At 42.6% G+C, this 13,240-nt stretch overlaps 1 protein-coding gene across 1 annotated transcript in view; it reads right to left on the bottom strand.

The window, feature by feature from the left end:
* Positions 1 to 2,603: 2,603 nt before the first annotated feature.
* LOC104517182 (olfactomedin-4-like) overlaps positions 2,604 to 13,240 on the bottom strand; it is a gene marked incomplete at its 5' end in the record, with an annotated part of 16,625 nt that continues 5,988 nt past the window's right edge. Inside the window, 4 exon segments of the mRNA XM_010161758.1 lie at positions 2,604 to 3,397; positions 11,440 to 11,475; positions 11,478 to 11,580; positions 12,501 to 12,713. Of these exon segments, the coding sequence (XP_010160060.1) occupies positions 2,604 to 3,397; positions 11,440 to 11,475; positions 11,478 to 11,580; positions 12,501 to 12,713 (1,146 nt within the window).

Below are 13,240 nucleotides of genomic sequence, written 5' to 3'. Positions count from 1 at the left end.
GCCTCCCCCCCACCCTGCCCAGGACCTCATGTCAGCCCATCAGCCCTCAGCCCCTGCCCCAGTAAGGCCACCGCAGGGCCAGTCTCCAGATTCCCACAGCCCTGCCCTGCCAAGCCATGGGCCCCACTGAGCCAAACACACCTGTGGGCCCATGTCCCAGCCTGGCCTCAGCCTATCCCCATCCCCAGGGCGGTGCTTGAGGTGAGCTCAGCTGCCCTGCTCCTGGCTGGGGTGGTGGGACAGGCGCCAGCTGCCAGGCCCTGGCCTGACAGACCCCAGCGGAGACCCTGCTGCACCCTGGCACCAGCTGCCTGAGAAATATTAGCACAGAACAAAAATCAAAGGACAAGCTCAGCCTTGCGAGGACTGAAACATCCTGACCCAGTCCCTCCACACAAGATATTTTAAGGTTTTGTAAGTGCGGGGATGTTTTTTCTTTCCTTCTGGTACTGAGCTACTGAGATCTAACCTGACTGTGTTTTACCTTCTCTGCACCATGGTACCCTGAAGGGATGGCCACTGCCACTATTTTTCCACCTCTGAGTCACCTCAGTGAGGTTCATCTGGAGCCAGGTCACACAGGGTCTGGGCCACACCGCACGTGAGCCTGGTGGGTAGCCATGTCACACCACTTCCACCACCATGGAAGAATTCAAGCCAGGCCGACTGCTGTTCCAAAGAAAGCTAGACCTGTCCTCATGAAGGACTTGGGAATCACAGTCAGGTCACAGGAATCAGTCCCATACATGTTAACATGAACCCTCGCCCTAAACAGTGGTGAACTGAGGAGCCTCAAGGCCCATGCCGATGGCATTTCCTGATAAGCGGAGAGCTGCTTACCTTCTACGACACACACACAGATGTAGAGGGAAAAAATGATTTTTTGCAGTATTTTCTTCTTCCTTTCTCAGCCAAATCCTTACAGGGACAGTTACGGATTATTCACAGAGCAGCCCTGCCTGTGCTGACTGATCAGACTACTGCACCAATGCCTCCATGGCTTTCAAATTCATTTCACAGGTTTCCAAGAAACACATGCTGATACCTGATAAGTGGCAGCACCTGGCTTCAAAAGGTGTCATCAGCTCATCAGCCTCCGATGACTCGAGTAACATCTCAGCTTGGTGGAGCAATGGCACCCTAACCAGCTAACATATTTCTGTGTGGGGAAATAAAGCTCCTCTTATGTACTTGTTGACATACCGATTCACACCTTTGCGCTCTTCCCGGAGCTGTTTAAGCACACAGAGCCCAGGAGAGTGCAATGATCCTGTTTCAAACATTTGGTGCCCTGGCTTTCCCATTGCATCCCAGAAGCTACCTATTTGTCACAAGCAGCTTTACGGGGCTCTATGGCACAGCTAAGATAATTTGAAATATTTTTTTATTATTAAAACAAAAGCAATCATTTGCATACATATTGATTTTGATTATCAGAGGACACAGACATAATTGCATAGGTAACAGAAGAAAATGAAACACATGAACTGCTTGCTTCATCATTGTAGAGCTCTGAATTTCAGTATTTCAGTATTTCATCCTGCTTTCTGACATGATGAAGGTAAGACATTGTTAAAGTGCACACACTCTATTACATAATACGCATTAAAAACACATATAATGTATCCAACTAGTTTGATCACACTTCTGTTTCCCACAAGACCTCTTAAGTTGCTGTAAGACAGAATTACCCAGGGTTCAAATTGGACTCTACACTAACAAGACTCTCAGGAAGCTAATGACACAATGGCAAAAATCCTGAATAGAGGCACATTAAGTAACTCAGCTGTCATTATATGGCAATGCATGATATATACCTAAGAGGCACCTATGGCCAATAAAGCCAACAAGAGGATTTGCATCAGCTTAGAAGAGCATAAAGGAAAGGAAAACAGTGTTTCTTGCACTGTATTGAAAGGAAAACAGAGCCATGGGGTGGCTGTCCCACTTCATCAGCGATGGCAAGGGCAGTAAGCTCTGTCCTTGCCCTGATGCCTTCTCTTCCCTCCCTGTGGTAGGTCTTCAAACAGCAAAGTGTAATTCTGCCCTCTGCCCTGAAGCCTTGAGCCAGATACTACTGCTTCCACCTAACAAATGGGTTGCTGTCTTCCAACCAAGACTGCTTCCCATACTATTTTAATCCTTTGATTAATTTCTTTGATGCCTCGGTTCACTCTGATGAAGATCACTGGAAGTTCATTCTCAGTTTCTGGGTACCTTGCCTGTGTTACACTGTCAAATGCACACCAGTGGGTAATTAGCTTCTCAGTCAGTAGACTGTGCCCATCAATTTCTGTGATCAAAATGCTCTAAATCTATGCAGTAAATCTACCCTTAGAGACAGGACAATTGTAAAGCACCAACCACCAAAAAAACACCAATCAAAACCTTAACAACCCAGTATTGCCAAGCACTGCTGCCAACAGTACTACTGACCAGAGTGAGTAATTCCTTTAAAGAGTCTAAGTAGTACATACAACACCCACAGGTACAGTACATCAGACCAGATGAACCCTAAACAGGCAACAGCGCTGCCTAAAGGCATATTGGACCTCTCATTTTAGTTGCTGCCAGTTGTATCACATGCTTATGTCACTGAGATACTAAGGCTGAAACGCCACATCGTATCTTAGAAGGTAACCATCATTGTAAACATACAACTTCTGATCTGTGGGGTTATAATCAATACTCTGGATTGTGTCTAACTTTTTATCCATAATGACACTAAGTCTACCTTCTTGGCCAGTACGTGTGTCATACATGTAGAAGATTTCCTCTTTCCTAGTGTTCACTGGCCTTGTGGCGTACAGAACACCGCATAACATGAAAGCGTTGGAAACAGATGGCTTGTACTGTCTTGTCTGCCAAGTATTTAGCACATCAAGTGTGGTCTCATTGAGTTTGCTAATCACAATGTTGCCCATGCTATTTTCTGTTGAGTATATCACCCATAACCCACTTTCATCCACAGCAAAATCTATGCCTTGCCATGCCACACCTGCGTAAGAGAAACGGCTACCGCTAACGGCATCTGGGAGCTCCTTCCTCAGAACCATGGTATTTCTTTTTATATCGTGCTTCACCATATATCTTGAAGCATAAGCATGATAGTACAAAAAATTATTATAAAGGGCAGCACCACTTCCTTCCCCATATGTTATTCTACTTTCATATATGGGTCTAAACAGCAGCAAATCATCAAAGGTATTATAAATTCTGTAGTATTCCAAGTATCTCCCATCTGTGTTCAGTGGTGCAACCCAATAGACTTCCTTCTCTGGGTTAGAGGGATAGTAATCTCTTCCCCAGGAACCATATTTGTAGGAAAATCCTCTCCAGTTCAGCTTTACAATGTACGGCTGGCTAACATTCATCAGTCCACCGTGAGTGCAGCTACCTGCAATTAAAGAGAAAAAAAACAGGTTTTCCAATTGTCATCCTTAGGAAAGAGGTTTTGTATACTATAGCCTCTAGAGTGTGCTTACTAGGGATTATCTTTGTGGCAAAGCACTGACATAAATGCATAACTTCATGTGTAAAAGGCTCATTTTGAGCCAGGTCAGCAACTGGGTGTCACTAAGTGTTCCAAGTTGACTTGCAAAGTTACTTAAAAAAAAAAAAAAAGAGTGCATTATTATTATAGCTATTTGGGCGCGGGGGGGAGCATGGAGAAAGGATAGAATCATAGAATCATAGATTCATAGAATGGTTTGGGTTGGAAGGGACCTTAAAGATCATCTAGTTCCAACCCCCCTGCCATGTGCAGGGACACCTTGCACTAGATAGGGACATTCAACCACAGTCAGGACTAACTTGCAGCAAATAAGTGCTCACTGCGCTGTTCCAGACATGGGACAGATTTCTGTTTCTACCCATTTTATGCATGTCAGCCTGATGCACTAGGAAATCCCTTGGAAAATACAATTTCAGGAGCATTTTATGTTATTTTCTCCCTCAGTGGAACTGAGAGCATGGGAGATGGGGAAAAAAAGAATTCTGTGATTTCTGATTTCTGTGTATCTCACTGAGGAAGGGAAGGAAGGAGCAGCAGCAGCAGTAATTCCAGAGCCACATCTCAGTTTAGCATTCTGCTGTCAGAATCACAGCTTTACAACACTGCGTCACAGCCGCATGGTGCCTTCCACCTCAGGCCCTCAAAGCAATCCGCAGACAGCAACAATCACAGCCTAGGACATGTAGATAGATATTACTCCATGTTTTTATGTGAGGCAACTTTAAAGAGAATATGACTTCAAGCTGAACCAGAACAGCTCTGTTTTCCACGTATCAACTACAAAGTCATTTTGACGATCACAGATTTTTTTTTTTTTTAATTTTTGCTACCCAAAATCTTTAGCTTTTTGCACATACAGATCATTTTTCAAGATGTGCTGATGAGCTGAGTAGAATTTTTTCCACGCTTACTAGGAACAAACAATAAAGTAAAATGGACATTCAATGGTGATGAACACTCTTTGGAACAAAGAAGGCAAAGTGATTTTAGATACAAGAAAAACATTTCCCTTTACTCATGGTGAATGGCAGTGACATTCCTGTTTCCTGATAAATTCTCAACATTGTAAGGCAGTGGTGGAAAAAATCCTTCACTCATAAATGCCCGTGGACCTCTGATGAGTCTGAAGTTTCCACTGGCAAAACACAACATGCTTTTTTCCAAATTTAAACATTAGCTTTTCATATTACTGCCACAAAAATTTCCCAGATTTTTTATTGTAAGGATATGTTCACCTGAGGCGACAGAGGCAGAGATGTCAAGTGACTGGCACCAGCTCACAGGCTTAGTGGTACTCCAATCTTGCCCAATTCAGTGGGGAGGTCTAACCACTAGACTGCCTTCCTTATTAAAGATGGAGTATAATATGAATAGACTAAAGTCTCACGTGTCAATTAATGGATAAATGAATGACCAGAACTGTTTGATCTTAGTAATACCTCCCTCAGCACTCACCACCAGGTATGGCATCAGTGATAGAAGTCAGACATACGTTTTGAGGTTTTAATATTTGCATGGGTACCATGTCATAATTGCTTACCACCTGCTTGAAAAGAATGGCTGTTCATATGCTCAGTCATATGAAGGAATGTCTAGCATATAAATAACCTACATCTTAGCACAAAGAAGAAAGAGAAATAATAGAGAAGTTTCTGCCCTCAAAGCTGCCCATCCCTAAGCAAGACCAGACAATTCTTCCAGAGCTGAATTGAAAATTCCTAAAGCCGTTGCCAGAAAAAGTCAAAGAGGTATCCTGAGCTCAAAGACATCCTAATCTACCGCACAGATAGAGGGAAATGCGAAGACAGACCAATCTGAAATACTCTCCTTGGAAAAAGACTGGGAAACAAGATACTTGGTGAAAAATAGACTGTTGCAAACCACAAAGAAATCTTTTTCTGATCTGCTTTGCCCAGAGGGAAAGTGCTCTAACTCTGGGACAAGGAAACTTAGAGCCTGAATGTTAGAAATGTCCAAGCAAGATGGCAACATTTGTGCCAATGTGTAAAGTCGATGTGGGCAGTGAAGCTCTCCGTGTCTCCCCCTTTCTTAAAATGTAGTATTGCTCTCCTTCCACTACATAACACCCTCACCCCTCCCTGTCTCTTGCTCTAGTGATCTGAGGGACATATGATTCACCTGCAGCCTCCTCTCAACATCCACGAGGAAGGTGGGGAGCAGCTTTATATTAAATATAAATCACTATGCTGAGCTAAGTCTCTGTGTCCCTGGGCCACATTGGCAATTTCCTTGAGGTCAGTATTGCCCACGGGAGCAGCTCAGTATCACTGAATTCCCAGCTCATGGCAGAGAAGGAGACACGAACTGTGAACAACCCCATCTCCTTCCCCAGCTCCTTTTGTACTTGGGATTCTTGCAGCTGCAACGTGGGATGACCCCGGTTGAACGTTGCTTCCCTCCATGCCACCAAGAATCGCAGCGCATCAGCATTCCTGGCTCTGAGCAGAAGAGCATTTAAGCATGCACTTAAGTGCTTTACAAAGGATGAGGCCCTGGAGCAGAAACCTCGTTTCCAAATATAGCACACAAGGAAGGCACTGCTGTATGGCTAGCCAGGCTGCATCTCCGGAAATGGCACGTAGTGTGGCTAGTAACATGGCCTCAGCACTTGGCACACGTATCAGTGGTTGGAGGTGCTTACACCTCAGCTCATGCAAAGCAAGGAAGCTAAGGCAGACAGTGCAAAATGGCTTGCAGCCTGCCAACTCCATAAATCAATTGGAACTGTTTTTATTCCTATATTCCTATTATATATTGTTACCTCCGGCATGAGGGCTTCTTTCAAGCTGGTGACATATTGAATATATTACTGTGCTTAAGTCACAATAAACTTATCTCAGAATTAAATGGTTATTAAATGCTCTAAAACTCTTGATTTGTTTAGAAAAATATAGCACCATGGCTTGCAGGTAGCGAAGCACTGCTAAGCTCATCTATATGCGACCTCAAATAATTTTTCATGTCATTAAGCAGAACACAATTCCAGATTTATTTTAATAATTCATACATTGTTTCATAAATAAAAAACAAACGTGTGTTCAGCAGAGACACCTTTTTTTACAAAAGAAATAATAAATTATTATTTCTTCCCTTAAAGAGAGCTCTCTGCTGAACACTTGTTTGGTTTTTATTTATGAAACAATGAATTATTAAAATAAAGTTAGAAGCATGTTCCGTTTTAATGACATCAAAAATTGTCTGAGGTTTCTATAGAGTATGTGCTTGATTTTGATTTCCTTGAAAACGCTCCCAGAATTATAATTTTTTTACCAAAAAACTCTGTGGTAGTCAGGGGGTGATCTGTCTTCTGCACAGGTTCAGAAGGATTCATTGTTGTTTATTTAATCTAAACTTGCCTCCCTGTCTGGATCTTGGGGGAAAAAAAATGCACAAAGGAAACAAAGTGTCATGTAATTTTGTAAATATTAGAAGGTACTTGAAATAAATCCATATGCATTATTCAAACTTTCAAGTTTTTAACTCCTTTCTCCACTGTTTTGGGTCACTAATAAATGACATTCTGGTATTTTCACCTTCCTTTGTTTCATGCTTATGTAGCAAATAGGCAAGAGGAGGACTAACGTAGGTACATGCACACATACTTCTCCTTCTCCCTACATAAAGAACCAGTTTCTCAGCTCAGTTGTTTACTAATCCTTCTGATTCATCAGAAAATGAGCTGGCACTTAATTGTCAAGACTGGAGGGATCTTGTCATGTTTGGCTGATGGGCTGCAGAACTGAGCATGAGGCGCATCCCGCTGGGTCTCGCTTCACCCACTTCACTCTGATGAAGCACATCAGTTTCTCACTACAAGAATACAGGTGCCAAAAAAAAAACTCCAGCAGCCTCCCCCCAACAAGCAGCTGCATGTGAAGAGAAGGGACCAGAGTTTTCCTATGCAGCTGAAAATCAATAGCCAAAGTGGGACACTTTAAAGTGTCCTGCATTTAAAGGAACTCCCATGAGGGGTGCACAGACCAGGAGCAGGCTGGTGTTTCACACATGCTCCCAAGCAACGGATGTGCACCCTCATCTCCCATTAGACAAACCACTGCGTCCAGACACGTGAGCTGCTACCAGTCTGTTACTATGGCTTGGGACACAGGAGACAGGGCTGCTCAGGGAAAGGCTCATCTTGGTTCCTACAGTCTCACTGACACAGGAAGACCCACACAGACACCTCAGTCTTCACTAGTACCATGAGGCAGAAACAGAGGCTGACAGCTGTGTCAAAGAAGACTTACGTTGTCAACATGGGATGAGGTGGAGGGCTGGAGTTCATCTGACCTGCCTTCAGGCGACTGACAACTCAGAGGCCTCAGCTAAGATCCTTCCATAACCAACGGAGAAATGAATGTGTGTCCAGGGGCAGTTCAGGCAGTCCTGGAGAAGAGGCACTGGCCAGCCCCTTTCAGGTGCCTACAGACATGTCTCTCTCCTTATGCATGGATGTATTCATTTCATAACACAACCCAAAACACTCAAAAAACACGGACTTCTTGGGTACATAGGAGGTAAAAGTGAAGTCGCTATAAAACTCCAACAGGATTGCCTGAGTTTCAGCATTAGACTACACCAGGTCTTCCTCCTGCTGAGACCTATTCACCAGTAACTTGAAAACCTTAATTTCTAAACATATAAAAGCCAAAAAAAAAATCTTTTCTCTTTTTTTCCTTTCTTTCATTTTTTGCCTTTGAAAGTTTCATCTGACTCACTTCTCCCTGCTGCCTCTCTCAGATCATTTCAGTGAGATGTGACAAAGAATCTGCTGCAGAGTCCTCAAAGAACCATCCTGGGGTCTTTTCTCTCTGTATCTGCCCAGATGCAGCAAGATGAGATCAGTGCAAAAGAAAAACAAATGGGTAAATATTTCTCCCCACTGGAGCGGTGAGGAGGGATATGCCAGGAACTGCTGAAGATAGGAAAGCCAGTGATGAGGAGGAGGATGATTAACTGTATATTTACTGAGCCCCGTCTCGGACACTGAGAAATGTACCTTGCCAGTCTAAGAGGCAAATGGAGACCAGTGATTTCTTTGTGCTGTGTTGTTTGAGAACAGGCCTGCTCATTCTGAGAGATACAGCAGCAAAAGCCTTGGGGGACAGAGTCAGAGGGGCTGCGTACTACAGCACCGAGAAGCAAGAAGCTTTAATTAAACTTGCCTTTAGACTCATGGTCTTAGACAGCTTGGGGATTAGCCAAGCTCTCTCTAGTTCATGTTGCCTACCCAAAATATGCAGGAGAGAGGATGAAGGGGGAAAGAAAACACAGTCTGAAAACAGGACAAAGAGTCAGTTTAATACAAACATTATAAATATAATATGAACTAAATGCAGGGCAAGGCCAAATGGTTTGGCAGGAATTCAAGGCATTCAAGCTTGCAGAGAAAACATATGGAAATTGTGTTCAAATGCGTAAATGAGTGCTAGAGAGCTTCAGAGGCCTAGGTGTGAGCATCCATGCAAAGCGTCCAAAATGACCATCTAGAAAATGCAGCTCGCTCACATCCTTACTCCATCTCACCAAGCAATAACATCTTCCTACTACCACTCGTTTTCAGATACAGTCTGCAGGACATGTAATTGCTCAAAGTTCTCTGCCCAGAGACTATTTCCTCCCCGCCAGGCACACAGTCAGGTTACGCCAGTCCTGTGTGGATTGGCAGGGATCTGAGCCTACATAACACCTGGGTTATCTATATAGCTGGTGTTGATCAAGAGGCAGGAAAATTTCCAGAACTCCACAGTTTCTCTGCCAGTCCCTCACACCAACCTCAGAGACCACTCTAAAGGTGGCCATGACAATATGCCCACACACATCCTCCAACCCCTCCAGGGTTCCTGTTGCTGTGGGCAGAAGATAAGAACTCACAGACAACACCAGGGGATGTCGTCAGCTGATGTCAGTGGTGGTAATTCGCTGGAAGTCAAAGGAGCTATCGTTGTTCATACCACCTGGGGTTTTGGCTTTCTGGGTTATTTTTGCTCCATGGTTCCCACACAATGCAGTGACATGCAAAGATGTTTGAGCTATCTAGCACACCAGTCAGGAACAAGGCAACGCTAAAGCAACACAATTTTGGTCCAGATAGATAAATTCTATTCACCTCTTCACCATGCTCTGAGAAACCATGCTGATTATCTCTATTACAGTCACAATCCCATGCAGTTACATTTAGCCATCCCAGAGCCATCATCCTGCTCTAGACATGACTTGCCTATCCCTACATGGAGCTGCACTGTGAAGCACAGACCTTCCTTTCCCGATCCATGAAAGCTTCTATGTCCCACAAATGCTCACACCAACCACCCAGGCATAAAAGCAGCCCCTTCCTCCATCTCTCATGGAAAGACACAGTATTCTTCTTCCAGAGCTCAGTACTTTCTCACCGAAAGAAAGGCTTGCTGTAGGCTTGAAGAGAAAGAGGCTGTTTCTTTCCACACACCGTCACCCTCAATAAATCAATGACTGATGCCCTTCAATACTTTTAAAACATTGACGATTTTTTTTCTTGTTTTCATTGAAACATTTTGAGCCCTTACTTAAGGAGGCAAGAAGGGCCTTGAGATTTTGCAATGAGGATTTTTGTTTCATCTTTCTCTCCTGCCTGATCCCCCAGAAAATGTGTTACTCATGCATCCTGTCAGAGAAGTGCAGCAGCTGCCCACAACACCATAAAGCCCTAAGGAGACTGCAAAAGGAAAGGCTGCTGACCCTAAGGGAATCTTGTATTTCTGCCTCTCACCTTTCCAACGAGGCCCTTGAACTAGCTGACCCAAAGATGAGGAGAGGTGAATGCTGGTAGGTGCAAATCTGTGCTCCTTGCAAGCAGGACAACACTCCTCCGTTTTTATGGGCTCCTCTGGCTGATTGTTAACCAGCTTATGTGAAAAAGCAGGAACCTTCCCCTGGGTATTGTATACAACAGAGCACTTTCTCTCTTACAGTACTCTGTCAAAAGGAACCCTCCGTGTATAAAACACTCAGGGGATCAATACAGTTTGATAAACCCTCCTTGCCTATTGGCAAGTGAGATGCTTGACCTGGCATACCTAAACTAGTGTTTCCTAAATGGTTTGCTCCAGTGTATCGTATCCGAGTCTTAAAATTTCTCAGACTACGATTCACTCGCAGTGTGATTTTTCAAACTGAACACACCATCAAGACAAAAATTATTCCATTTGTAAACTAATTACCATATGCCCTGTGACTGTTGATACTTACATATGAACTGCACTCTGGGAACCACTGATCTAAGCCCCAGAACATAACCTTTCCTAGTTAAGGAAATGGTAAAACCTTAGTTTTGCTGAAATCAGTAATAAAGCTCCCACTTATTTCCCTGAGACCAGAATTTTCCCCCAAGGTTCTTGACCTTCTGATTTAGAAGAATCTTTCGCCTGTGAAGCAAAAGTAATCTTCATGCAAAGCTACCTTCCAGACCTTGCATACCAAAAGCTTTAGTATATCAACTGTTGCTCATACATTTCCCAAGCAGCATTAGAGCAAAATTACCATGACCAGGTCACTTTCACACTACCTATTAAAAATCAAAGCTGGTCAGAAAAAAAGCATAGTTTGCTACCAAAAAAATAAAAAGGTAATAAGGTAATTGCTTTGGAAAAGGAAAGAGGGTAGAGTTTCCCTTTTCACAGTGCAGGTGAGGGGAAGATTACAACTTTTTCCAGTTGAACACTACTATGTCCCAAAGAGTTTGTTTCCTACCCTCCTTTTCCTTTTGAACCCATTGATGAAATATCAGAAGCTGTCTGCTCAATTTTTCAGGAGCTAAGTAGAATCATTACGATTATATTTAATATTTCCAAAGAGAAATGTGTTCATTTACTGTTCGACACAAGTATTATGTTGTTTCTTATCTGATATACAAGTGAAATGCTTACCTGGTGGGAAATAAGGGGGTACTGTAGTTTTGTTTACTCTTTCAATCGCGTCTGCAGAGACACAATTTGTCGACGAATTGCAAGGATATTGTTTTTGTCCAGCGATTCTAGTTCATTTACAAGTATAGTCAGATTTGTGATCTAGAGGGGGGAAAAATAAAAGAGAGCAAGTTTAAATTTGTCAACTTTATTTTACAGATATTTTCAAGCAGGGTTGATCATACCATAGAGGATGCTACAGAACAGGTTTTAAGAAACACCCCTAAGACTAGACCTTACCCTGCTAGCCTGAACTTTACATTTCCAGAAGAGGTATGTGACCACAAGAAAATGCTTGGTTGTATATCATAATGCAAAAATATAGTGTTATTTTATACATAGTATAAAAACATCCAGTAAGTCTTAGGCAAGTACCTACTATTATATAGAACAAGTTCTTGTTCCAGCCTTACAAAAGTATCTGGAAATTTTAATTGTAAAGATAAATAATGGTCTCAATCACCTACTTGATGATCTAGAGGACAATGGAGAAAATGATATTTCACTTTCCATCTGAAGTAATTATTCTCTCTAGGTGACTGATTAATTACCATTTTGAAAATGTGATTTATAGTCTGCTGGGAAGGTGAGAGTCTTTCCCACTTCTTGATTTCATATTGATTGGGCCACTGCCCTAGCAGCCAGAAGCTAATTTTTTAATTATCTAAGTTAAAGCACAGAGGCTTTCAAGCATGGGGGTCTATAAATTAATATTTATTTTAATAATTTAATCAGCTTTTGTGCTTAACACTCTGCAAAACTTTTAACTTTCAGGCCGATAGTAGGCAAAAATGAAGAGGTCCCCATTTGTTTTGAGGTTTCTCTGCTTCTCTGTGCTTTGTATCAAGGAAAAAAGTGATGTTAATGTATTTAAGGTCAAGATTTCTTCCAATTTATGCTGATGAAATGCTAAAATAATTCCACTGGTTGCAGTAGAGACTGGCAACATTTTATCAGCTTAAACACTAAAGAGGAAATAGACTATCTGTGTATTTGAATCGTAATTATGAGTCTGGCAATACCTCCAAATATATTTGTTCCACGATGACATTGCTTCCAACAAGGCCGGATTTCAGCTCAGTGACCAGTCTTTCTAGGTCACTGATTTCCAATTTCAGTAACTGGAAGTCCAGTTCTGTGTAAGATACACTGTTCTTCTCCATATGCTCCACTCTGATGGTTAAATTAACAATATGCTTCTCATACAGTTCAATCATTTCTGAGTAGTGTCTAACCTTAAAGAAAAAACAAAAGTACATATTCAAATCCAGGTTAGCAAATCATAGGATCATAGAATGGTTTGGATTGGAAGGGACCTCAAAGATCATCTAGTTCCAACCCCTCTGCCATGGGCAGGGATACCTTCCACTAGACCAGGCTGCTCAAAGCCACATCCAGCCTGGCCTTGAACACTCCCAGGGATGGGGCATCCACAGCTTCTCTGGGCAACCTATTCCAGTGCCTCACCACCCTCTCTGGGAAGAATTTCTTCCTGATATCTAATCTAACCCTCCCCACTTTCAATTTAAACCCATTACCCCTTGTCCCGTCACTACAGGCCCTCGTAAAAAGTCCCCTCCCCGCTTCCTTGTAGGCCCAAATAAAACAAGCCTATTAGCCATCTTTATTATATTTCTGAGTACCCCATGCATAACTTCCACATACTTGACATATACATTCTTCACATAAACTACATACATGAAATTCTCATCACATACATTAAAAATGTGAAATTTAACCCTCATTTATTGTTGGTAGTTCT

The sequence above is a fragment of the Eurypyga helias genome, unplaced genomic scaffold, assembly GCF_000690775.1.
Source record: "Eurypyga helias isolate BGI_N326 unplaced genomic scaffold, ASM69077v1 scaffold41431, whole genome shotgun sequence".
In the NCBI taxonomy this organism is placed as follows: Eukaryota; Metazoa; Chordata; class Aves; order Eurypygiformes; family Eurypygidae; genus Eurypyga; species Eurypyga helias.
Note: the sequence above shows the minus strand (reverse complement) of the source record. Positions and strands in the feature narration are given on the sequence as shown.